The sequence below is a fragment of the Typopeltis vanoorti genome, chromosome 3 (assembly GCF_054136105.1).
Source record: "Typopeltis vanoorti isolate ZY-2024b chromosome 3, IOZ_Tvanoo_1.0, whole genome shotgun sequence".
Classification (NCBI taxonomy): domain Eukaryota; kingdom Metazoa; phylum Arthropoda; class Arachnida; order Uropygi; family Thelyphonidae; genus Typopeltis; species Typopeltis vanoorti.
Genome location: NC_143551.1, coordinates 58310001 through 58337172, shown reverse-complemented (window position 1 = coordinate 58337172; position 27172 = coordinate 58310001). Strand labels below are relative to the sequence as shown.

The 27172-nt window shown below is 36.5% G+C and overlaps 1 protein-coding gene across 1 annotated transcript in view; it reads left to right on the top strand.

Moving 5' to 3' along the window:
• Positions 1 to 383: 383 nt before the first annotated feature.
• The window catches only part of LOC150108176 (transforming growth factor-beta-induced protein ig-h3-like), a 327473-nt gene continuing 300684 nt past the window's right edge, over positions 384 to 27172 (top strand). Inside the window, exon 1 of the mRNA XM_090390423.1 lies at positions 384 to 514. Coding sequence (XP_090246549.1) covers positions 402 to 514 — 113 coding nt within the window. The 5' untranslated portion in view covers positions 384 to 401. The remainder of the gene's footprint in view (positions 515 to 27172) is intronic.

The following is a 27172-nucleotide window of genomic DNA, read 5'->3' as shown; positions in this document are numbered from 1 at the left end:
TTTTTAATATATTACAAATTTCTGCTGGTATAATTCTAATTACTTGAAGAAAAACTGAATTCTCAATCTGTTATGCATACAATAAGTCATATAATAAAATTCTTATAATTTATGATTCAACCAGCCAACCTTAAAAGTACAAAGTGTACGTATGAATACACAGTAACTGAAATGCATAGGCAATGGAAAATACCTGAACTAGCACATATACGAAGGTTATTAATAAAAAAAATACTAATAAAAATGATATACAGTTTCTTATTTCTGGGAAGAACGACAGCTATTTGCTCCTTTCTCCATTACCACACATATGACGCAATCAACATTTGAGGTATAAAAGAGACCTAACAACCCTGACCAGACTAACTTACTTATCGTAAGGAGTCATATTACATTATACGATGCTTTGCAGAAACATCTGTCTCTTGCTGGTGTTCTTGACTCTATCGAAGGGACATGAAGTTCAGAGGGAGAAGCGGTTCCTCAATCCTGCCTGGGATATGTTATCAGCTGGGTAAGTGGGACATTCATGGTCTAATTAAGTATTTAAATAAAGATAAACAGAAGGTCAAGGAGTATTGTTTTTGAAATGTTATTAAGCGAAAATGATGTATCATTTGGGAACAATTTAACTAGCAGAGTGAGTGTTACTTTGAAGGGTAGGAAACCAATAATTTTATAATATAAAAAAAAATTACCAAAATGCAAAAAAGGAAATTAATCAAAATATGTCCAACATCGAATGTTACGGACGGAAATAATTAAGATAATTAGATGATTTATAAATTAAGTGATGCGTTAGAAAATTATTGAAACCTCGAAAAGAAAGAAAGAAAGACAGAATAAAAGTTATGTTATGTAATCCATGCATTATTTCCACACATTATTCATTATTTTCTGATGTTTTAATCTTTGCTCATGTATGTATAACCTTCATTTTTAATTTTGAAATTTTTATAGTTTAATTTTTTTTTAATTTATTATTTTATGGTCGTTCGGTTTTATACTTCTAAACAGTTTATTGATGATAGCATTATCTTAGTTATGTTCCAAGTTATAAATTTCAATGTTATGAATACAGAAACAAGAAGCACTCCAGGTCTACCTCAAGGTATGAGTCTCAAAATGTCGTAATAATAGTTTTATTAATTAAATCACAGGTAAAAGCAAGCGCGTTCAAAAACACAGGGATGCTTCTTATCAAAATAAGCATGCCATGTTATACTGATATGATTAAAGGATTCAACGACAGATTCACCATTGAGGGAATTCACCATTCCCTCAATGGTAAATCTGACCTTCCTTCAGTCGGTGTGGGCGATGCTCTTTGGTTTCAATCCCTGGGACGCGAAGAAGGTTAACAGGGCTTTTCAACAGAAAGTGAATTAGTCGGTTTCATGCGGAAGTAATAGGTTCTTTCCTCCTCACGGAAAAGCGAGTTCTTCATCCTGAAACAGGCAAATCATCCAGAAGAATACACAGTTGGCAGCCACAAGATATGCAAATAGGATTAGCTGTCCTTCAATACCTCGTTACAGGAGTACGTAAAAATCGTAGTTATAGTTAGTCTACTGTGTAATGCCGACCGATGATATTTATATTCAGAATCTCTTCTAAAATTTGTCAGGTATCATTCTCCCCCTGTTTTTTTCTATTTTAGTTTAAATTGAACCATTTATGGGATTGAGTTGCATTACGTCCGAAGCAATTAAGAATGGGAGTAAGTATTATGTATGTTAATCGTGTGCGTATTATTCCAGCCGGTTTGCCAGAATTGCTGATGAAGAACCTAAGTTTCCAGAAGGAAAAACTCCTCCACCTCCGTATAAAGCCGGGTAGATAGCTCATCTTCGTTTGAAAAAAAAAAAAAAAACTTATAAAAGTTATTTGCCTTCTAGACAGGATTTCTACCCCGGGTCTTTCCAATCAAAGAACATTATTTGCTGAACATACAGCCATCTATAATGCAAACTTATCTATTACAAATAATAACAGATAAATAATCATCGATACCTAATCCAAAATCATTTCTTGTGATAATATTTTGGGAAATGTTCATTTTCTCCATGACATCAGAACTTTTGTAATAGCACTGTTTTTAATATATATATATATATATATATATATATATTTTTTTTTTTTTTTAAATTTATTTATTATTATTATATTTTTTTCTTTCGCTTAACGTTTCTGGTCATAAATGAAAAACGAATAACGCATCTAATTTCCAATGGGAGTAGGCGGAGCTCTTTTAACCCAAACTAAGTTTTATGAAGCTCGTGAGGCAGCCTTCCTCTACATTTCCATCATTATTATTATTATAAAAACCTCCATAGAGCCAAAGACTCATCGCGGGAGGTCCCACTGTTACACACAGTTTATCAAACAGCGCCTTAAATATGTTGACTGTCTCCGCGCTCACCACACTCTCAGACAATGCATTCCAATCACTGACCACTCTCTATGCAAAAAACCTTGCTCCTCACCCCCTTGCTCACACTCTCTTTATAAAGCTTCCAGGGATGATCTCTTGTTTTCTCTCTATCTTCACCCATTCTATGTAAAATCTCCCCGACAGTAATCTGGGGATCAATCATATCCCCCCTCTCCTCCTTCTATCCACTAATTTCTGCAAATTGCATTTTCTCAATCTGTTTCATACTCAACATTCCAGAGATCAGAAACCACCTTAGTCGATCATCTCTGGACCTTTGACAATATTCTTCATCTTTTTGAAATCCAGGTGACCTTGCTCCTCACCCCTTGCTCACATTCTCTTTATAAAGCTTCCAGGGATGACCTCTTGTTCTCTCCCTATCTTCACCCATTCTATTCAAAATCTCCCCGACATTAATCTGGTAATATAAAATCTCCCCAACAGTAATCTGGGGATCAATCATATCCCCCCCCCTCTCCTCCTTCTATCCACTGATTTCTGCAAATTGCATTTTCTTAATCTGTTTCATACTCAACATTCCAGAGATCAGAAACCAACTTAGTCGATCATCTCTGGACCCTTGACAATATTCTTCATCTTTTTGAAAACCAGGTGACCAAATCTGTACACAGCAATCCATATGTAACCTCATCAAAGCCTTATACAAGGGAAAAGAATCTCCTTACTTATACAAAGTAGTGCCCTCCGCATCGTTCCCCTTATCCGCTTGTGGTGTCCTCGAAATTTTAGGTCCTTGTCTACAATCACTCCCAGATCTCTCATCTCCTCTAATTCTTCTAAGATATTTCCGCCGATTGTGCACTCTACATCCCATCACTGCTTCCCAAATTTCAAAATCTTACACTTTGCAACATTGAACTGGCATCCTTACTCATTTACGCATTCAGCCAGTGTATTCAAATCCTCTTGAATAGCCACGGCATCCGCTCTACTCCTGATAGCTCTCCCAACATCTGCAAACAACTGCATATCACCATTCAGACCTCTTCCAATATCATTTACATACAATTAATCAACAAGGGACCAAAAACAGACCCTGGGGGTACATCCCTAGTAATTTTCTGGAATATGGCACCTCCATAGACAACTCGCTGATGCCTATCAGACGCCTCTCTCAATCCAACGAACTAATCTACTGTGCAGTCCCTTCCTTTCCAATTTTATTACCAGCTTGTCATGTAGTAATTTATCAACGGCCTTTGCAAAATCTAAATATACCACTGTGTATACAACATTCTTATTCAATGCATTTGTCACTTTATTATAAAAAGTGAGTATATTGCTAAAACACGATCTTCCTTTAACAAATCCATGCTGGCTACCAAAGTGTATTTTTTTGTTGTCAACCCAATTCTGAATCTTAGCCCTAACTAACACACAGACTGGCATATAATTCAAAGCCCTAGTCTTATTACCTCCCCTATGAATTGGGACAATTTTACCTTCTTTCCACTCCTTTGGAACTTCGCCCAGTGCAAGACTCATCTTAAAAAGATATGTAAAAGCTGTTGTTAACTCTCCGGAACATTTCCCCAAAACACGTGGTGAAATAGCACCATATTATACAGCCTTGTTTACATCAAGTCTATTCAATTCCTCATATACCTCTGTTCACTTACTAACAGTTCCTCCTCCTCCTCCTTTCAAGTTCTGCATGATGTCACATTGACCAGAATGAAATACCTTTATAAATTACTCATTAAATACCTCAACTATATATCCTCTGCAGTGGTTATCATTCCTCCATTTTCAACATCAATTCCATCTTTCCATACTCATTCTTTCTTCTACAGGCCATATATCGAAAAAATTGACTAGTATTTTTTAGCCGCATTAGCTAACTGCTACTCATACTGCACTTTTGCTATCGTTATCAAGCGACTTACCTTCCTCGCCTGCTCTTTGTACTTCTCATGTAATTGTTTGTTATAACTACTCATCTCATGCTTCTTCCATAATACCTTCTTCCAGATTGCATACCTTATCTCTTGATTCATCCATTTCACACCACTCTATTTACACTCTTAACCTTTGGAATACATTCTGATATTGCCTCCACCAAATAGTTTTTGAGCAAGGCCAAAGCAGCTTTCGATATCCTTTATATCCAGTTCCTCTTTCCAATTTATTACCGCAAGCTGTTTCCTGAACTTTTCATAATTACCAGCCTTATAATATCACATATATCCCTTTCTAACAGACTTCCTCAATGGCTGGTCACCCTGCAAGTGATCACCTCGTGGTCACTCTCAAAACTTTTAATACAAAACTTGTATTCATGGTCTATAAAATTAGAACACTTTAAAAGTGCCAAATTTCATTCTTACATCTTCAGTAGGTTTGGAAAAATAATGATCAGGAAACTAATAATTAGCATTTAAGAATTGTTAATGACTTTGAATTTATGGAAATTATTTACATGTAGCTCCAGGATTAACAGTTTAGACTAAGCATTACGTCGAACTGACCACTTTTAAATTTACCCTCAATGATTATAATTAAATGTTCATAATTAACTAATGAAATATTGTTGTTAAATAGAATATTCACTGAAAAAACATACCTGAAATTCTTTAGCGGTAAGATGCTGGTGATGCACTTTTTGAGTTGTTTACGTGAGAGATTTCATATTTAAATATATATTTACTACCAAACGCAGTAATGAAACCAAGGCAATATGAAGTTTAGAAAATGGGAAACGTGCAAAATCAATACATGCATGACTATATAGAAAAGCAAGAATATAATACAGTAAAGCACAGAGAAAAAAAAATTAAAATAACTAAGAGACTCCAAAATTCTATACTGTACTTCTACATGGGAAGTCAGCAATAATATGACATGCTGTCTTTGGCCTCATTACTGTTCGGCATTAAATATGTATTAAAATATAAACTCTCTCACGTAAGCAACACAAAAAGCACATCATATACAGTTGGTCATCTTTCCGTTAAAGAATATCAGGTAGGTTTTTTTCAGTCAATATTCAATTTAATAACAAAATTTAATTAGCTAACATAAACATATGCAGGTGTCCTCCCACGATGAATCTTCGGACTTCTTGGAGGTGTCAGGAATAATAATAATAATAATAATAATAATAATAATAATAATAATAATAATAATAATAATAATAATAATATTGTATATTATAAACATAGGTTTAGAAAGGATCAACTCCTTATACACAATGCTAGGGTCGTCATTTCTTTTATGGCGACGTGTAATTAAAGTATTGTTAATTCGAGTGTGTGAGGAGAAATTGTTTTGCCTAACAGTTCCAATATTTGATAAATACTAATATCGCATTATAACATCAATATGCAGACCTAAAAGAATACTGTTCATTGGATAGCTGTATGTGTAATTGTTTATTTGTTTGTATCATCGTTTTTATAAATGCAGCAGATGTATAACTATATAATATAATACTCAATTTTTTTTTTTTTAAACATAGAACTATTCAGTTTATATCATGATATAATATAATACTCACTTTTTTAAAAAAATATAGAACTATTTCAGTTTACATCATGATAACGACAGCCCGTTTTCTTTTCCAAGAAATGTGAAAAGTAATACGCTTTAATAATTGTTTCAAATTTGACAGCCAATTTTAGCTACCTACCTACCGTACTTTGTCTCCCTGCAAAAGTGCTTCATCAGTCTCTTAGGTTTATTGTTACAATGACTTCCTATTTTGTCTTTTCGCTAAGCACTCTTTTCTATGATATGGTTAATTAGGTTGTGTGGGTGTTGTGTTACACAAACGTGCTTTTGAAATATTAATATTACACACAATCAATTCTGCAGTCTAATTAAGAAACCGCGTTGACGGCAAAGTTCAACAAAATGTCAGAGAGAGAGAGAGAGAGAGAGAAAATGTAAAATTATGAGGAAATGACAAATTATTATAAAAGCACTACAGAAGCCTTTAATGTGAAAAAGAAAGCAACGCCTGTTTTTTTGTTTACATTATAAATGTAAGTGGACCCGCGCAGTCCAAACCTGCATTCTTCAAGGGTCAACTATATACATACAGTTGATCCTTGAAGAACACGGGTTTGAACTGCGAGGGTCCACTTATACGCGTTTTTTTTTTTTTTTTTTTGAATAAATATATTGGAAAATTACTTGGAGATCTGCGACAATTAAAAAAAAAAAAAAAAAACTGGCAGACGAACGGCGCAGCTTAGAAATATCGGAAAAAAAAAAAAAAACTGGCAGACGAACGGCGCAGCTTAGAAATATCGAAAAAAAAAAATAGGATTGTTACGAATGCCTAAAATACATGGATACTAGTCTATTTTATAATTTATTACCATAAAATATACACAAATCTAATTTTAATAAAAAAGTTAAAAGTTATTAAAAGTTACGCACACAAACACTTACAAATTGTGCATGGCGCCATTCGCAGTCGAGAGAAATGTAAACAAACATAAAGATGCAGTATTAAATCATAATCGCATAAAATTAACTGTTATTAATTAATTAATTAGTGCCAAAAATAAAATCTTTATAACAATTCATTCATTAATGTATAAGCTAGGCTACCGTGAAGCAATCGCATCGATTGCACTAGGCTTCCTTAAGGTTTAGAATAAATCCTACCATGAATCGTTATTCCTGTAAATAAATATGAATTATTTCTTTTTCACATTATGTTTTCATTTCTTATGTCTAGTGTTAGTAATGTCTTACATGTACAAAACACTGTAGGCAATATTGTTTTAGGTACTGACAGACATACGATTTATCTTGTAAACAGACGGCGTAAACTTGAAAGGTATCGATAAATACAGTACAGTACTGTAAATGTATTTTCACTTCCTTATGATTTTCTTTAATAATTTTTTTTTCTGTAGCTTACTTTATTGCAAGAATATAGTACATGCTGTACATACATATATACATACCATAAAATATGTGTTAATCGACTGTTTGTTATCAGTAAGGCTTCCGGTCAACAGTAGGCTATTAGTAGTTAAGTTTTTGGGGAGTCAAAAGCTATACGTGGATTTTCGAACAACGCAGCAACGTTGGCGCCCCTAACTCCCCGCGTTGTTTAGGGATCAACTATATATATTATATATATTAAAAAATAAATAATCTGGATCCTGCTAAGAAACCAAGGATAGTTTTTCAGCTCTTTCCTTAAGCAAGTTGGCTTCATTACACCAAGAAATTAATCGTCTGCCACAGCTTTAGAGTATGTAACTGTTGAAATTAGGCGAAACGATACGAAAACAAAATTATATTATAAATGTAATTAATAAATTACGAAATTTGCAGTACATACGGGAAGCCATCGACTTTAGTTTACTTGCTGTTGATAATGAATAATTTACTGTTGAATTGTACTTTTTTTTTTTTTTGACTGCTCCGATCATTTCTATAATTCTTTACACCCGCTTGGTGAGTATCACGTCCATTTAATAAATAACTCCTGGCTTAATTTATTAACTTCAATAAGGTTTTGTGAATTTCTGGTAAACTGGTCATAAATAATCTGTGAGTATTAATACCTTCATCCCCCAAGCAGGCAAACCGGTCCCGTGAACACCCACGGATTACAGTCAGGAATACCTAAGTCCTAGCCATAGGCCTGATTTGTCAGTTATGTCGGTCCCGAGCCCGGATAAATTGGGGGGGGGGGGATTGAGATGGTGCCGTACTTCCCTGTAAAAAGGCCGTGAGGCTCTTTTTACAGGGAAGTATCATCACACGCTAACTAACTATTTCTATAATTATGTTAAAGTTAAATCATATTATTATTATTTTATTACAATAAGTGATCTTTGAATAGTTTTGAGAATATAATCCATATCTAATTTGTCTAATTCCTACTAGACACACCAGAGAGAGAGAGAGAGAGAGAGAGAGAGAGAGAGAGAGAGAATGAAGCAGAATAGACTAGACTAGACTGCATGAATGAGACTCACTCAGAGAATTTATTATAGTTAAATTCTAAGAAGACCTAGTTTCAATGAGGAAAAATCCTGTCATCTCGTATGAGACTGGTTTATTCACCTTCAGTTTAATATTAAAAAAAAAAAAAAAACCTCCTTAAATGTTCACCACGTCATTGACAGGATTCAAACCCAGGTCTTTTTGACCAAAGGATAAACTATACGATATCATCGTAACTTGCCTACGGAGACGCAGTTTGTTAGAGATGAGATATGTGGCCGAAGATGATCCATCAGTATTGAAAACAGACAGTTCATTCTATAGAATGAATTGTCTGTTTTCTTTGTCTTTTTTTTTTTTTAAGTGAGTGATGAGTGATGAATAAAATGGAGTGTCGATTAAAAAAAGAGGCATGTGTCGTTTTCAGTGGGATTTGAACCTAAACATTTCACACAATGAGCTAAACGTTATTTTACAAACTAAATCGGTTCAAGTCCTATTTTAACATTAACAAAAGCACTTACACCACTAGATGTCTTCATTTCCCAATTTCGAAGTCTCTTTTAGCTTTGGTACACACACACACACACACACACACACACACACACACACACACACACACACACACACACACACACACACAAGATGTATTCCGGAACATGACGTGAGAAAAATTACTCATCATTATATTTATTGCCAAGCTTGGGTTCTTTTTCAAGGTCACCCCTGCAATGAATGGAATGTGAGTTGAAGTACGATAGCAGTGATCCATATTATGCTTCTACTTTTCAGTTTCTTGAAGGCTCGTTTGATTCGACTTCTACAGTATTCTTTTGAAACTCTCTCTCTCTCTCTCTCTCTCTCTCTCTCTCTCTCTGCATGTGTAACTTTATTAAAATATCGGGGCAGATTAGCATGAGCATGGAAATACAGAATGAAAGGAGTATAATGAGTTTTTCTTGTCACAGCTATTATTCGAAGTGGATATCGGAATAAGTTCAAACCAGCTTTAGCTAGGTAATAATAAAATAAATAAATAAATAAAATAATAATAAAAACGCACTCTTCCCAGCAGCCATATCTGAGTTTATTTGTCGCCTTCACCTTCTCATTCAGTGTAATACATATAAACGGATGATATAGCAACACTTTACTACATCATCAGTTCCCAACAGGTGGTACGCGTACCCCCGGGGGGGGGGGTACGTGCTGGGTCGTTCAGGGGTACACGAAAAATAATCAGTAATGGCGGAAAAACAAGTAAAGTAAACAAAATGCAAAACTTTAGTTATGGAACAATAAATGTTAAGTTTAAAAAGTTTAAATTTTAAAAACAAGGGGTACAATTTATTGAAATGAACTTAAAAGGGGTACACAAGTGGAAAAAGTTGGGTACTAAATTATTCTTTTTTTTTTTATCGCTTACATCAATTAAGGTATGTTTTGCATTTGCATTTGTATTTTTTACATAGTCCGGGAACCCTGCTTTAGAAACCAAACATGCAACATGCAGCTTTTTCAATCCACTTCAGATCTTCAATAAGCGAAGCGATAGTCTCACAGCGGACGACGAAATTCATCTTCCCCCTAATGACAATTGCAAACATTCCAGCCAAAAGTGGGATCGTATCGGTGGCTTGTTTGTTGGTGAGCGAATAAGCTAACCATTTCGTCAACCAGGTCGCCTCTTCTGGCTTTATGCAAGCTACTGAAATTATTATTATTTTTTTTTATGTTTTTACAGCACAATGTTACAAATTAGATGACGAAACTGTGTACCAAACGTTGCAGCACCTCATTAAAAAAGAGAGAGAGTTGATATTATGGATGGGGCAAGTAAACTTTTTGTGGGATGAAAAACTCTGTTATCTTAGTATGAAAAGAGTTCATTACAAAAAGAGTGTGACTTAAAAATACAACCGCGAAATCCAACTCCACAGTTGTTGAATCTTGTGGACAATAATCGACAACAGCGGAGTATGCAGAATAGGATGCAGATTTTATTGAAAACGAAGAAACTTTTTAAGTACAATTATTATTCATCAGAACATCTACTAGAAACTATAAATCAGTTAAAAAATTGAAACACAGAAGAAGAGCAAAAAAAAAAAAAAAAATACTTGCTAAAATACACTGATGTATCATTTGACGCACATATATAGTTATATATACAAAAGTTATATATATATATATATATATATATATATATATATATATATATATATATATATATATATATATATATATATTATATTATTGTTAAGATATTATATATATTATTGTTATGATACAACTAGTTTCGTTGAAATGCAACTTCTTCAGGTATCACAGGTAAAGAATAAAATAAAAAATAACAGACACATGATAAAATACATTAACAGATCTAGTATAAAACATGCACATTTAAAAAAGAAGAATGCGTGCTGAAAAAAAAACGCATTCTTCTTTTTTAAATGTACATGTTTTATACTAGATCTGTTAATGTATTTTTTCATGTGTCTGTTATTTTTTATTTTATTCTTTACCTGTGATACTTGAAGAAGTTGTATTTCAACGAAACTAGTTGTATCTTAACAATAAATTTGTCATTCTCGGTATAAAGTCATTTAATTTCCTTTTTTATATACAGTTCGACCGAGTAAATAATGAACATTATTTACTCGGTAATTTACTAAGTTTTTTACCTTGGGGATAATGTATATTAAGGATACCAAGTAATTTTATAAACTTGGTTTTTTACACCTTCTCCCAAGTAAGCAAAACAGTTAAGTTTGCGCCTGAACGTAGTTTAAGTCTATAGGTAGTGCAACTCGTGGTAAAGCTCCGATCACTCTTCTTAGTATTTCCCATAATGTAAAACACATCTCTCACTAGAAGATGTATACTGATATACATTGTGGGGGGGGGGGGTCACTACCCAGATCGGTTTCAACCTTTTTTGAGGTCTCTTCAGTGAGTAGCTAGACCCGAAATACCAAAGTTTTTAGTAATACAGAGTCTTATCAACTTTACCTATACAAGTTGCTACAAGGTGCTTTTACTTTGAATAAGAAACTCTGGATGAGATAAAGATGTGAAAAATTTTTACCTCGGGGATAATATATATTAAGGATACCAAGTAATTTTATAAACTCGGTTTTTTACTCCTTCTCCCAAGTAAGCAAAACAGTTAAGTTTGCGCCTGAACGTAGTTGCCCTGATGTTGCACTACCTCTAGACTTGAACTACGTTCAGGCGCAAACTTAACTGTTTTGCTTTCTTGGAAGAAGGATAGAGAATAAGATGGATGAATGAAAAGATGGCGGCTCGTGTGTTAGTGTTTCGTGTCGTGTATTATTGATGATGAATTATGAATTTGATTGATATGTTTTTTAGCGATTTATTTATGCTTATTCATTAGTAACAGTAGTTAATTGCTTGCTACCATAAACAGTCACTTTATTTTCCATAGTGCTTTATCCAGGTAAGTCATTTGTAATTACAAGGGCGATACGCTAGGCCTGCTGCCGCTAGTGTCGCCATTGTTTCTTATAGTGACATTTTACTGCTGGTAGACACCTAAAAGTGTCTATGGGATTTGCTAGTGGACCCTCAAAAGTCCACAGGATTATCTTTACCTGCTCGGGACACCTGAGAAATCTCTACTCTTTCTCCATCTGTGTCTTAACACATTTTAAATTATTGTAATGGCAAAACTTCTGAATGAGACCGAATTCGAGGAAGTATACATGGAATTCCTCAGCCTAGGAAAGCTGCTGAGTGATAATTGGCCGGGAAAAGTGAAATTGTATGATATGTTTCTCCTTGAATGTGTCTCAGACGTTGTCGCTGAAGATCATTTAGATTCGGTGCCTTCTACTCCTTCAGACTTTGTAGAAGTGCGCGCACGCAAAAAGCGAAGAACAACAGAAGAACTGCACAATGACAATAATGAAATGGAACAGGATTCTCAGGGTTCGGACGCCGCTATCTCTCCCAAAGAAAAGGTGCCTCCGATCATCCTTAGAGAAAAGCAGAAGTGGGCAGCTTTAAGATCCACAATGTCCAATCTGCATATTGGCTTCATTAAGGCCAAAAACATGGATGAAGGCAAAAAGATCCAGCCAGCAACAGTGACAGACTATAGAAGGTTGACCAAAGAACTGGACGACAGAGGCATCCAGTATCATACCTTTGCGCTCAGCTCCGAAAAAACTTAAAAGTGGTCCTTCGTGTTGTCTGTGAAGATATTGACACAGCAGAAATAGCTGCTGACCTAAATTCTGAGGATCTGCCTCCAGTCAAGGTCAGCAGAATGTACAAAGCAGACAAGATTCCCATGCCATTAGTCCTTGTTGAGATTCATAAAATATACAAGGATATCTACAACTTAAAAGCAGTCAGTGGTGTCATCGTCACACCAGAACCACTACGGAAAAGATCATCTTCTGGGCAGTGCCACAGGTGCCAGAAGTTTGGCCATGCCCAGAATCTATGCAGAGCGGAATACAGATGTTTAAAATGTGGAGACAGCCACCCAACCAATACCTGCACAAAGCCGAGGACCACCTCGGCCAAATGTGCCAACTGCAGTGGCCCTCATCCTGAGAACTACAAAGGATGTACTCAGCACCCAAGGAACAGACGGATGGAGGCAGTCAATCAGCCCTTCTCCTACAGTACAAGAACACCAGAGGCCCAGGCATCAAAACCGGAGACTCAGCGGCCACAGTCGGAGACCTCCAATAATAGAGACACCCAAAAGCAAACAAGAAGTTATGTCGATGTGACTCGTACAATTAGACCAATTCCCGAACAAAATCAACCAGCAGCACCTAAAACCTAACAGCTGTTATTACGGCCTCATAAGCAAACATGCTACAAAATTTCAGTAGCAAGATTTCTTCGTGAAACGCAGGTCATCCTCACAGCTCTCATAAATGAATAGTAACAAACTCACTCCAGCATCTCTTCAGATAGTTGCTTGGAATGCAAATGGTCTCAAAAACAAAATTCCGGAACTCCGAGATTTCACATATAGATATCAACCAGATGTTATATTAATCAGTGAAACTCATTTAAGACCCTCAGACAATCCTAAAATAAGGGGTTATCGCCTATACAGAAATGACAGATTACTCTACAGAGGCGGCGGCACTGTCATCTTCATTAAAAACTACATTGAGCACCACTCTGTGAGCAACCCTTCAACAACTAACCTTGAGATCACTGGCGTGGAAGTAGTCACCAGCTCCACTGGCAAACTGAAAATCTACTCAGCTTTCAACCCTCCCCAAAAATCTCTACTACACTCTGACCTAAATGCCATCTTATACATCAGAGAGTCAACCATTATATCCGGGGATCTGAACTCCAAGCACCCTGCATGGAATTGCTCAACCACCTACAAGAATGGTTGCATCCTTTCGAATTACTTAGGATCAAGCAATGCTGTTGTGGCAGGCCCCACCGAACCAACTCATTTCAGTACGTTTGGCACTACTGACATCCTGGATATAGCTATCCTGCAGGATATTAAACTTCAATACAGCATTATATCCATGGATGAACTATCATCCGATCACAACCCAATTCTACTACAGCTGGGAAAACAAGAATACCTGTCTCCTCTTTCTCACTCCTACATAGCACGGGAAAGACTGGCAACAGCACTGAAGGATTATATTGAAGGATTATATACCTGCTCCTCACATACGCACAAAAGAAGAAGTAGATACTGAAGTTAAAAATCTCACACAACAAATTAATTCTGCTGTAAAGGTAGCTTCCTCCTACAAATCTGCCCGCAAGCCAGATTGTTTGCCTGATGACATCATGAACTTGATCAGAGACAAAAACAGAGCTAGGAAAAGATTCCGTAACACGTGTGCACCACAAGATAAAACAAATCTAAACAGATTAAATGGGGCAGTAAGAGATGCACTCAAAGCTCATAGAGACCAAGTATGGGATGAAAAGTTATCCTCTATTTCACCTACTGATTACTCCATCTGGGGAATACTGAAAAATATCAAAAACAAAGACAGATCCCTTCCCCCATATTCTCTGACCAGGGCCTTACTCACACAGAAGACAAAGCAGAAGTTATAGCATACAATTCAGAGGAGCAATGCAGGCCTTCGTATGGAAACCTTGACTTTGACCACATATATAAGATTCACAGCAAGGTCAGACACTCGCTCAAACTTCCTATCACCAGCACTGACCATATTGCACCAACATCACCTGCTGATGATATATGACATTATTAAAAAATTAAAGAACAAAAAAGCTCCTGGGCCAGACGGCATTACTAATCGGGTGATCAGACTTCTGCTCCGAAAAGCAGTAGTGCACCTGACCAGTATAATAAATGCAAATTATAAGATTTCACTATTTTCCTTCCACCTGGAAACTGGCTGGCGTAATTCCTATACATAAGTCAGGCAAAGACCCACACCTACCGCAAAATTATCGTCCAATCAGTCTCATCTCTAATCTGGGTAAGGTTGCAGAGAAGGTCATCCTCTCACGATTCCAAACCTCACTAAATGACCTAAACATCCTCCCTAAAGAACAGTTTGGTTTTAGGCAACACCATAGTACTACCCAGCAAATCCACAGAATTGTCGAATACAGAATTGTCGAAAACAGCTCCTGTGCACAACAGCTCCAGTGCACAGGAGCTGTTTTCCTAGACTTATCCAAAGCATTTGACAAAATCTGGCATTTTGGACTCCTGCACAAACTTATCTCAGCCGGTACCTCACTAAAATGGTTCATTTAATCCATTCATATCTTCAGAATAGATCAATGCAAGTAAAAATCAACGGTTCTACATCCTCCCTGCGCCACATCTTTGCTGGAGTGCCGCAGGGATCTCTACTGGCTCCATTGCTGTTCTCTATATACATGTCAGACATCCCGCACAATCCGATGACTTCCATTTTGGCCCTGTATGCGGCCGATACGGTAATACTAACCAGATCTCTCAGACCCCATTTCATTACCAGAAAGCTTTAAGAAAACATTCTAAAGCTGGAGGGTTGGTTCTCTAAGTGAAATCAACCCCCCCCCCCCCCCAGAAAAGCTCAGCCGTTCTTTTCTCAAAAAGGCCAATGTCTCCTGTAGGAGATATGTTACTATTCAATACTAAAATTCCCTGGCAGACAGAAACAAATTACCTGGGTGTAATTCTCGACAAAAAGCTATCTTTCAATCAGCACACCAAGTCTGCATGCACAAAGGCATCTAAAGCCATAGCTCAGAACTATCCGCTAATTAATAGAAATAGCAAGCTCAGCAACAGAATCAAATTGCAACTATACCAGATGACGATTCGTCCCATAATCACCTATGCCTCTCCAGCCTGGAGCCACATCTCTAATACTAACATTATCAAGATACAAAGAGTGCAGAACAAGTACTTGAGAATGATTCTGAATGCTCCGTGGTATGTTAGAAACAATCAACTTCATAGAGATGCAAATATTCCCTATATTTTCTCTTTTCTACAATCCTTAGCATCCAAGTTTTTCCTAAAGACGTCCACACACCCCAACGATTTGGTTCAGCAAGCTGCAGCATACGAGGCAACGGACATATTCAAATATAGAAGACCAAAAGATATATTACCATCCCATAGCGATGCATAATCTCCAAGCCCATTCAGGGCGAGCAAACTGCTCATAAATTTTACCCTCACTGTAACCACAACAGATAGCGGGTAATATGAAAAGCATCTTGCTTCACCCCTAAAGACATAAATGTCAATTGTCAAAACTTTGGTATTTCACGGTCTAGCTACTCACTGAGGAGACCTCAAAAAAGGTTGAAACAGATCTGGGTAGTGACCCTTCCCCCATAATGTATAACAGTATACATCTCCTAGTGAGATGTGTTTTACATTATGGGAAATACTAAGAATAGTGATCAGAGCTTTACCACGAGTTGCCCTGGTGTTGCACTACCTCTAGACTTGAACTACGTTTAGGCGCAAATTTAACTGTTTGGCTTACTTGGGAGAAGGAGTAAAAAACCAAGTTAATAAAATTACTTGGTATCCTTAATATATCCTTAATATATATTATCGCCAAGGTAAAAAACTTTTCACATCTTGATCTCATCCAGAGTTTCTTATTCAAAGTAAAAGCAACTTGTATAGGTAAAGTTGATAAGGCTCTGTATTACTAAAACCCTTGGTATTTCAGGGTCTAGCTACTCACTGAGGAGACCTCAAAAAAAAAAAAGGCTGAAACCGGTATGGGTAGTGACCCCCCATAATGTATAACAGTATACATCTCCTAGTGAGATGTGTTTTACATTATGGGAAATACTAAGAATAGTGATCAGAGCTTTACCTACCTTTACCACGAGTTGCCCTGGTGTTGCACTACCTCTAGACTTGAACTATGTTCAGGCGCAAATTTAACTGTTTTTCTTACTTTGGAGAAGGAGGTTTATAAAATTACTTGGTATCCTTAATATATATATATATATATACACACATATACAGGGTATCAAAATTAAAGTATCCCTGTTTAAGGACTTCTGGAGCGCCACCAAGTGATCCATATGCTGCGAAATTTTGCAGAAATACATTGTGCTTCATGCAGAAGCGATATCTGAGAGGTAAAAAGTAGTTCCAAAATTCACTACCAGGGGGATGATGTACCGAATGAAGTTGTACTTTTTCTGTGAGTTTCTCATCGCCATCAAATTCCTGACATATACTCTCAGGGGATGTACAGATGTTATAATAGTGTTGCATGTAAAGTTACGTCATTACTAACTTCCTATCAACAATTTCCCTCCAGATTAGCCTGTTATCTCTCAGCATTCCAATATTATCATATCTTATATTTCTGTCTTTTAAGGCACTTTTTACTGTTTAAATCCACCTACATCTTGATCTTCCTCTGGGTCTTTTTCCTGCTATCAAGGCAAAGAACACTTGTTTCGCTAATCTTTCCTCATCCATTCTGTTCAGGTGGGGGTTCTTAAGAGTCAAAGCTGTATAACTGGGAGGAGACCTCCACATGACCTTTGGGCAAATGCGGCGAACCGACAAGCGCTTCTGTCCTGGATACTGAACGAACGAGGATGGGCTGGCAATTTGGGATTTAGTCAACTAAATTGTATTCTTATTGGCTTAAACCATACCTCAAAATGCTGGTACACCATGAAATAATTGTGTGTGTGTGTGTGTGTGTGTGTGTGTGTGTGTGTGTGTGTGTGTGTGTGTGTGTGTGTGTGTGTGTGTGTGTGTGTGTGTGTGTGAAGGAGAAAAACGACACAAGCATAAATAATCACTTCCACTATGCATTCACAGGCTGTAATATTCAATGTACTGCCCTTCTTGGTATGCCACAAACTGTATCCTTTGCACAGTGTGTTTCACATCATAGCTGGTCGGAACTGATGTTGCGCACATGCCGTGTTATGCTGTCTTTCAGCGTTGGTAAGTTATCAGAATGATCCGTGTCTTTGAAAAATTCCCAGAGCCAGGGGGTCAGATCAGGAGAATAAAGTGGTCATGCAGTGGAAACGCACAGTTGCTAATTCTGGCTTCCGTGAAATGTTCTTTAAGAACCTTCGGGACGGATCAACCGACGTGTGGAAGGGGGAGGGATCCCCCCTTCCTGCATGAAAATGACTGAATACAGCAGGCATTGCTGTAGTTCGGGCCCAACAAAATTGTTTATCATATCGCGATATCTCTTGACAGTGACTGAGCAGATCACTCGACCCCGACTAGTAAATGTCCTCAAAGAAGAATTGTCTATTGATAACTGCAAACCCGCACCAGATAGTTACTTTGGGTGAATGTAAAAGAATTTATTGGATTGCATGCGGGTTTTACCTAGCCTATACCTTGCAGTTGTGGATATTCGCATCTTCGTTCAGGTGTAAGTGAGCCTGATCTCCCCACAAAATCATCCACGGCCACTCAGCGTCCAACTCCACTCGAGCAAGGAATGTTAAAGCGAATGTCAGTCGAGATTCAAAGTTTTGCAGGTGCAACTATTGTTTCAAGGTTATCTTGAATGGGTAGAAATGCAGAATGTTCCATAGAATTTCCCGACATCTGGATGAGGCACATCCGTGTGTCTTGATACAGCATGTGCGCTGCAGGAACCAACGCTGTTATTCATAACCTACTTCAAAATGGCAGTAGTAGCTTCATTAACTTGTGGCGAACTGATTGGTTTGAAACCTCTGCCAGGTCTAACTCCCAACGACCCCGTTTCTTCAGAACGACTAATCATTCATCGTAGAACACATGGAGATAGTGGACCTCGTCGAAATTTGTTCAGGAGAAATTCGTGAAGTGCGACATTGCAATTGTTTAGGTAGTACAGCTTCACAAGCAAAGCAAATTTTGGGGAAAGATTAGTGCCGTCACTGTCGACGGTATTAAAAGCCAGAATGAAGGGAATAATCCCGTGTCCATCTTTTTAAACCATCCTAGTACCTGCCGAGTTGCGTGACATGCAAATGCCATTTCCGTACATTTGGTACAATGTCGACTGGTGGTGAATTTTGGAACTACTTTTTTTTTCGCCCTCAGATATTGCTTCCACATGACGCACAATGTATTCCTATATACAGGGTGGTCAAAATTAAGTTATTCCTGCTTAAGGTCTTGTGGAACGCCGCCCAGTGATCCATATGCTGTCAAACTTTGCAGGAATACATGCAGTGATAGCAAAGTTTTTCCTCTAGAAAATGTCGATTTTTCATATTGAAAAACAAACCATTATCGGCCAGAAAAATGAACGTAGGTTATAGACATTACTGCAACAGCTTATAACCTAAAGTTGCTTCGACCGTAAATAAAAACAATCCAAAAGCAATTCCATCCCCACGAATCCGCCACTAATTTTGAATGAAAGGCCTAAAAGAACTTAAAAAATTGTTTCATTTACTCTTTAGAAGCAGAGTTTTCAGACTCTCGAACTCTTAGTCCGTCCAGTGCCCTAGTAATGATGTACTATATGTTTACAACCTTTTTTTTTAGTGGGATTCACATAAAACAATGGTACAGTTTCACTGTAAAACTTTATCATGAGGAATAAATAATGGTTCTTGAGAAACTGCTCATGTTTGAAAAACTTGCACAGTAACTAGCTCGAGATACCTGAGTTTTATTCCAAACAATGATCCAATTCTTCAACTGTAAAGAGTTCTTCAAAACATCATCTTCAGGCAGATAGTTCACCTCCTCATATTTCAGCTCCCGTAAACCAACTCCTGTTAAACACATTCTGGGAGGATCGTATTTTTCGCACACGTAGCCATTAATATTTCAACCGTACTTATGTAGCCCTTTGTTTGAAGTCTGCATGAAGGACTTCATATATTTGACTGATGATCGTATATCATAAAATACCGTAATTTGTTTCACAACATAAGTGCGAAGGATACTTGCATTAAAGAAATACTTGCTGTCAATATCCAGTTGTTATACGATTCCGTTCTATGACGATGTTGACATATTAAATATTTTATGTAGACAGATGATGTCGTATATCTGTTGAGTCCTTCAAGCTTAATAAACCATCATATAAATTAGAGAACCATATGTTGTCTTTAAACTTCTCATCGTGACCCGCCAGCTAATTTCGAGAACGAAAAAGTATTAACGTACAAAAATAAGATTTCAAAAATATTAATATTTTTAAGCAACGCGATTGAGATAAAATTAATTATATTTATCAATCCGTGATGATTATATTTATTAATTCAAAAACTGGGTAATAATTAGTCTGACCATATTTCCTTGAGACAAAAACGGGACATTGGAATGGTAAAAACGGGACGGGGCTTAAGTAATATTCCTTATTCATGAAAATGTAAGACGATAAAAAAAGTTTTATTACATAAACATATTGAGCTTACCATTATTCTTCAGTGACAGAACTCATACAAAAATTTAGGTAGACGTAAATGGGGACTGTATTTCACCACGATCGTACCATGAATATTTCTCCGATGAAGTGATCTTATGCAGCAAATTTCGGTCTTACAACATCTTCTCATACTCCATGACACAATTTTGTCTTACAACTAACATATCCCTCATTGTCTCAACATTTAATCTAGATTTCTCCTTTGATCACATACTGTTCATAACAGAAAATATTCTCTCAACAGGTGCTGTACTTCCTGGAAGACAAAGAATAAACTCTATAATATTACAAAAGTCTTGCAAGTCTAGGCGTTTTTAGCTCATTTAAGAAAAAAATCTGTACTTTTGTTCCATCACTTGTACACAGTTTGTCCAGTTAAATAAATTTCAATTCTTCCTGGAGATCGTCATTAAAACTGCAGTTTCGCCTCTTTGACATTGCAAGGATAGACTTAACGCTTTAAAAAAGTAAGACTTAAAACTTTAAAAAATATGAAATTTAAACCACTGGCATTGAATAACAAAGCCACCGGTTAGTGTACAGGCAAAACAAAAACTAACGCTACAGCAGAACATACGCCACGTCTGAGACGCTCAAGTGTTGCCAACATACAAATTTTTTATTTTCTCTGAAATGCACTGGGAATACAAATACGAGTTTCTGCTCTCTCTCTCTCTCTCTCTCTCTCTGGGTGTAAATGTGATTAATGAAACTCACAGTGGACAATAAGAGTCATCTACCACTTATATTGACATTTGTAAATATTCATTTTTGATTAATTTAATCCGATGCCACAGTCTGTAGATTAGAATGCTGCGCATTCAGTTAATCTGACATGCGCAAATATATCTAATATATAGATAAAAAAAAAAAAGAGACATATAACATTTTTGTTACTTTAAAACATAAAAAAAAATCGACCGTAGAGTTCACAGTATTTCAGAGAATCATGTACTGTATAATGTTTAGGTTAGGGACGACAAGATAGTGGAATTATCTGCCGAACTCTCTTCCTAGATGCTACTTAAAATCATTGATAGTCTTGGGCCAGCTATCTGCGATTGGTTAAGAATGGAGTTGGCTTCACCCTCTTCCCTCATTTCCAAAAGTTAAGGCAAAACGATCACGTCTTGTCCCGTTGAGGAATAAAAGGCGTTAGTGTGTTATTTATTTTATTTAGAACATAAATATATAACTTTATATATATTAAATATAAAACATCTTTATCATAGCTTTGAAGCTAGAGCCGTTTTTATTGTGTGTGTATGTGGGTGGGTGGATGGGTGGGTAGGTGTGCAGTATATTTATCTTATTTATTTATGTTTACTCTATACCATTCTAATGGCAAATCGTTTGCCATAAAAAAACGGTCCAATTTAAATCAATATCGCTGAATTCCATTCACCAGAGGAAAGTTGTTATTTTGCATCATTTCTCATCGTTTTGTGATATTTAGCCACTAGAAATGATGCAATTTCAACAACAATAAAAAAAAAATTGAGATGCCCATAAATTTTAATGTGGCTCCCGATTTTAATAAAATTAATCTAGCCAAACGAATAACATGAATATGGACTTCAGATCTTCTTCTTGTACTGCTTTAGTCTCTTTCCATCCACTGCTGGACATTGGCTGGAAAGTTAACGGGAAGGCCTGTGTCTACGATCTCAAAGCTTTGTAGATCATCCCTCCATTTTGTTCTTTGGCGATCTTTCCTTCTTTTAGTATTCACTCAATCCTTAATTTTGTCCACCTTTTGTCTGGCAATCGACTGATATGTCCAGCCCATCTCCATTTACATGTTTTAAAACACTTCACAATATCCTACACTCCAGTCACCTATCTAATTCTAGTATTTCTTATTCTATCCTTTTTTGCTATGTGGTGCACTCTTCTCTCCAAGGCGTTTTGGATCACATACAACCTGATTGACACACAAAACGCTTTTAATAGGTGTTTACGCATCTTGCGAAACACACACACACAGAGAGAGAGAGAGAGAGAGAGAGATGGTAGTATATTATACACTTTTCCATGGCACACAGTAACCTATATTACTCAATAAAAAAAGTTTATTTAGAATCTCATTAAACAACTGGTTATTAGTTAGTTTGAAGCAGTTATATTCTACTGCAATGACATGTTTAATATTCTATTAGGCTACTAGGCGACACTTTTCTCTGCTTGAAACCCCCCCCCCCTTCCCCCGGTTATTTGTGTGTCCAATTCCACAGGTTTAGGTTCAAAAACAAAGATTTTCCTTTCAAGTTGTATGCACCCAGGTGTCACAGATTACAGTTTTGAACATTTTTCAGGTAAATTATCTCCAAAATGTAAAATATACCTTACTACAAATAAGGCGATTATTTGAGGGGGGGGGGATTTTCATTATTATTTTATTTTATTTTATTTTTTTGATCATGCAGGATTAAAGAAAATAGTACTTCTCATTGGTCCTCTATACGATCTCTACCTGTAAAATGTTTAACTTTTGAGATGGATAATATATACACGTGCAGAACATAATATTTAGACACAACAAAAGAGAGGCTGCTTACAGAAACTGTACCAAGCTTTATCCGTTAACATTAACGCATTTATCAACATTTTTCAACACAGAGTAACACACTTTCCGATGGTGTAAATCAACAATATTCTGTGCACAACTATGAACTTTTCTATTTAAGTTGCACAGTTATCTGGGATTTGCGAGCATTAACTGCATTCTTTGGAGTGTCTCCACAGGAATAAATCCGGTGGAGTAAGATATGATGAGTGGGCGAAGTACTCAATTTGTCCACAACGACCAATTCACAGTTGAAGGAAATGCTCATCACACGAGTTACGGATGGTTTGAAAAGTTTACAAGCAAAAAGATGCATAATATTAACCACTAGTAAGCACTACTAAACACATTAATATGAACAGGTCAGTGTCCACCCACACTACAATGAAAGAGCTTTACCCCTTTCTCTCATGGTGGCGTTTCGTTCCCCAATTTAACGAAATCATTTACTGTATTTATCTATTTCCTTCACTTCACTTACACTTAAATTACACGGAAGAATTGCGACAACGAGGTCTAAATTAATGTCTCAAAACCAGTATTTCCATATATACAGTTTATTAGAAATAATCACCTAATAAGCGTGTTGGACTACCCTTGGAATATCTTCTATCACCAGCTACATCCACTGACAGACTATCCCCCCCCTCAAAAAAAAACAAAAAAACACCATAGGTGTTATATCCCAGGCAAACATGATGAATTTTTGCCATGTAAAATTCCTTAAGGGCAACGTCCACAAATGATTCTGCAATTATTTTGGGATGTGGCATGTTATCCTGTTGGAAGTGTCAATCATGTGCATGAGAAATGTCAGCAACTGTGGTTACTTTGGCATTATAGCGGAAGCAACTAAGGCTGTTAGGCCAGTGTATTATGTTTGTATATTGCATGTATTCTCTGGCCACTTTGCCTGTTTAACTAGATGAAACCTACCACCTCAGTGTAAAACCAACTAACTTCCACCTTCGACTGAAGAAACTTTATAAAGATACTTCGCGTTCAAAACGGATTTGAACCCAGGTGTTTCCAGTCAAAAGGCATCGTCAATCACGACTGATCTCTGGATGCCCCTATTAAATATCAGCATAAATGGCGTACTTTTCTCAAGCATTGTCAAGAAAACATTATCTATAGCCTTTATCTTCATTGCTATGCACTGTTGTTGTTTGTCAAGCATGAATAGATCCGTGGCTTCCCATTGTTCTCGTCATATAACTTTGTTCCATCTACATGAAATAACAGGAACCATGGTTCTGTTATTTCACGTAGATGGATGAACAAAGCAAACAGGTCCCCGTGAACACACATGGATACAGTCAAGAATACTTAATTCAGACCTATGGCTGGAGCGATTGTCTTGTCATCTATGCCGGTTCCGAGCCCGGATAAAAATAGAGGGGATTGAGGTGGTGCCGTACCTCCACGTAAAAGGGAGCTCACGGCCGTTGAATCACCATACGAAATGAAAATGAATTCCACTGATTCATTTCACTTACTTATTGCTGGTGTTCTTTCGCTCATTTCAGTTTGCACAACAAATATCATGCATTCAGTGGTATATATATTCCAAGTCTATTTTGAAGATTCAAGTCAGTCGGTTATTAGAAAGCGTTCCCTTTCCCATCATTTTTTATGAAGATCTTTTATACTGATTTTAAGCTCTTTGATGGTTTGTGAATAAAATCAAAAAATTGTTGTTTTAGTATATCCTTCAACCCATATGAAATGTTTCAAAGGATATGGGGAATGAAGCGGGGGAGGGAGTAGGAAGGTGCACATTTTAAAATAGGCGAATTTGGGAGTATTTTATTTTATTATTATTTTTTTTCGAACACACCTCACTTGGGCAATATCTACAGTTCTAACGGTTGTAAAACACGCTTCAACAGAAAACACTACATTTCGAACACTTAGTAATAGCATAAATTGCATAATCACTGAGAAGGAGTTGTGTTAACAGGAGCATCTGGTCATCAAATAAATTTCGTTGGTTACTTGTTAATGAATGGGAATAGCATACCATCACATTCATCAAAACTGTCAACCTAATCTCATCATTCCTCTTTTTTTGTTTGAAGTGACTAAAGCGCGTGAATAATACTGTTCCCTTGAATTAAATTGTGTTTACTTATTGTATAAATGACTTATATGAAAATACACTTACTGTCTTGCGTTGCATACCTTCCCCCTTATATGGATAAGAGTTTTGTTTGTTCTGTATACACAAATGTAAGCAATATACCTTTTAATTTTTAATGCGATTCGTACAGGTGATTTTTTCGTAAGAGGCTGACAAATACTGGCAAGTTAACAGTTTATTATCTACTTCCTAACGAACAGAAAATAGGTATTGCAGGAAGTTATTTTTTTTTTAACACTTAATATTGCGGTGATGAATGTAGTCGAACCAGTGTGCATTGAGAAACAATTCAAGAGTCACCCCTTTTCTTTTTTTTTTAGAAGGATCATAAATACTTTAGTTGAATTCGACGACAGAGTAAGGAAAGCATTCTTGATTGCGATGTTTCGAAAACAAAACACAATAAAATAACAATAAATAATAAACATAAAATTTTGTGTTTTATAATGGTAATGCTTTTTAGTATTCAACCGAAATTAATAGTTTAATCTTTTGAATAATACCATGTTATATTAGTCAACACTTAAAAAGTATCGTTTCAGATTTTGTAGATAAATAATGAATAGAGAAGATTCTTTTCATTACTCGCTGATGTCAGTCCAGCCTTCAGCGCTTCTTGTTGATTGACCTCTCCAGAATTTGTGACACCTAACCTCTTGTGGAATGAGTTTGATTAATTGGATAAGAATTAGGGTCGAATCAACTATGTGATGAATCCATTACCTGTTAATTTCATGTGTTCTGTAACAGGTTTCTCTATTTTATGGGAAAAATTAAACAAAAAAAAAAAAACGAGTTTATGGAATGTTGATTAGGAAATCAGGACATTCTCAGCTGCAGAGGTTTGTGCCAGAACATCGCGTACTATACTACTTCACCGCCTCGATTTCCATGGAAGGAACTTATTGCTGTTTGAAATTACGGTTTGCTTGCTTATTTTGCCGATAAAAAATCCGTTTCCTGTAAGGGAAAATGAATAGCTGTTACATATAACCCACTCGAACTATACATCACGGTTTCACGCGTGATGTATAGTTCGCCGTAACCGGAGACCAGACCATTGGAAATCTATAGTGTGAAGTGACGAATTGTGATACATGGTCTTCACATCAAGATGGTATTTTTGATGGCAGCTGTGGAGGCGAACATTATTTACAAGAATCTATCTCACAGGCTATTAGATATGAAGAAGATGATCTAGTGCAAGAATTCTTATATTCATATCCCGAAAAATAAAATAGAACGTTACTATTCTGGACAAATCTATATCACTTACGATATCAGATGTCATGTTATTGATACTTGATAGATACTGTGTGGATGTTGAATAGTTGTTCTTGACATGATGTTAGGGCCTTCCTCGATGAGTCTAAGGACTCCTTGGAGTTTCCCGTAATAATAATAATAATAATAATAATACAAAAGCATTAATAAAAAAAGACACGAAAATCATCTATATACGATCTATAGATTCGTACTCTTATACCGCAAAAACAGTCCGGACAAAAGAACCTCATACACCTTATTCCATCTCCATAATTGGTTGGAGGCATCACGGCCAAAGATGGATCCATCTTTGGCCGTGATACCACTGTCCTAGATACATTTTCACTAAATATCGATAAACAGACACAAATCACATTTTTTAGGTGAGAGATGAATTTCATCACCCGGTGTGAGAAAACCTCCCCGCTTATTGGAGGCCTGAAGTAGCTTGAAAAAGTTCCATGTTTGGTCTCCAGAGCAGGATTTTCGGATTATGTAAAAATTAATGAAAAAATACAAAAAATATACATAAAAGTGATAAAAATAGGAGGGAGGGGAAATCCTTCGCCCATCCACGGTACAAAATGCACTAAGTTTCCAAATAGCCTTTCGTGGGTGGGAGCAACATAAAAAAAAGTATTTTGATGCATTCATCCACCAAAACGGTAATCATTTTCTATAGGACGCCCTCAGGAAGTTGGATATCCTTAACTGACATTCTAACTCTTCCAATAGGTATTCATTGAATACAAATTGGGAATTTGTATTGGCCAGTTTAACCATTAAGTTTCCAGTTCCTCACTACAGCAAAATGGGGAAACTGGAAACAGTTCCCCGCCAATAGTTCATGTTGCCATGGACTTGTTTGTCCATGAGGATATTGAGGATATGTGGTGGCTTGAAGTTGAAGGAAATAGGAGTGTAAAGGTTACATA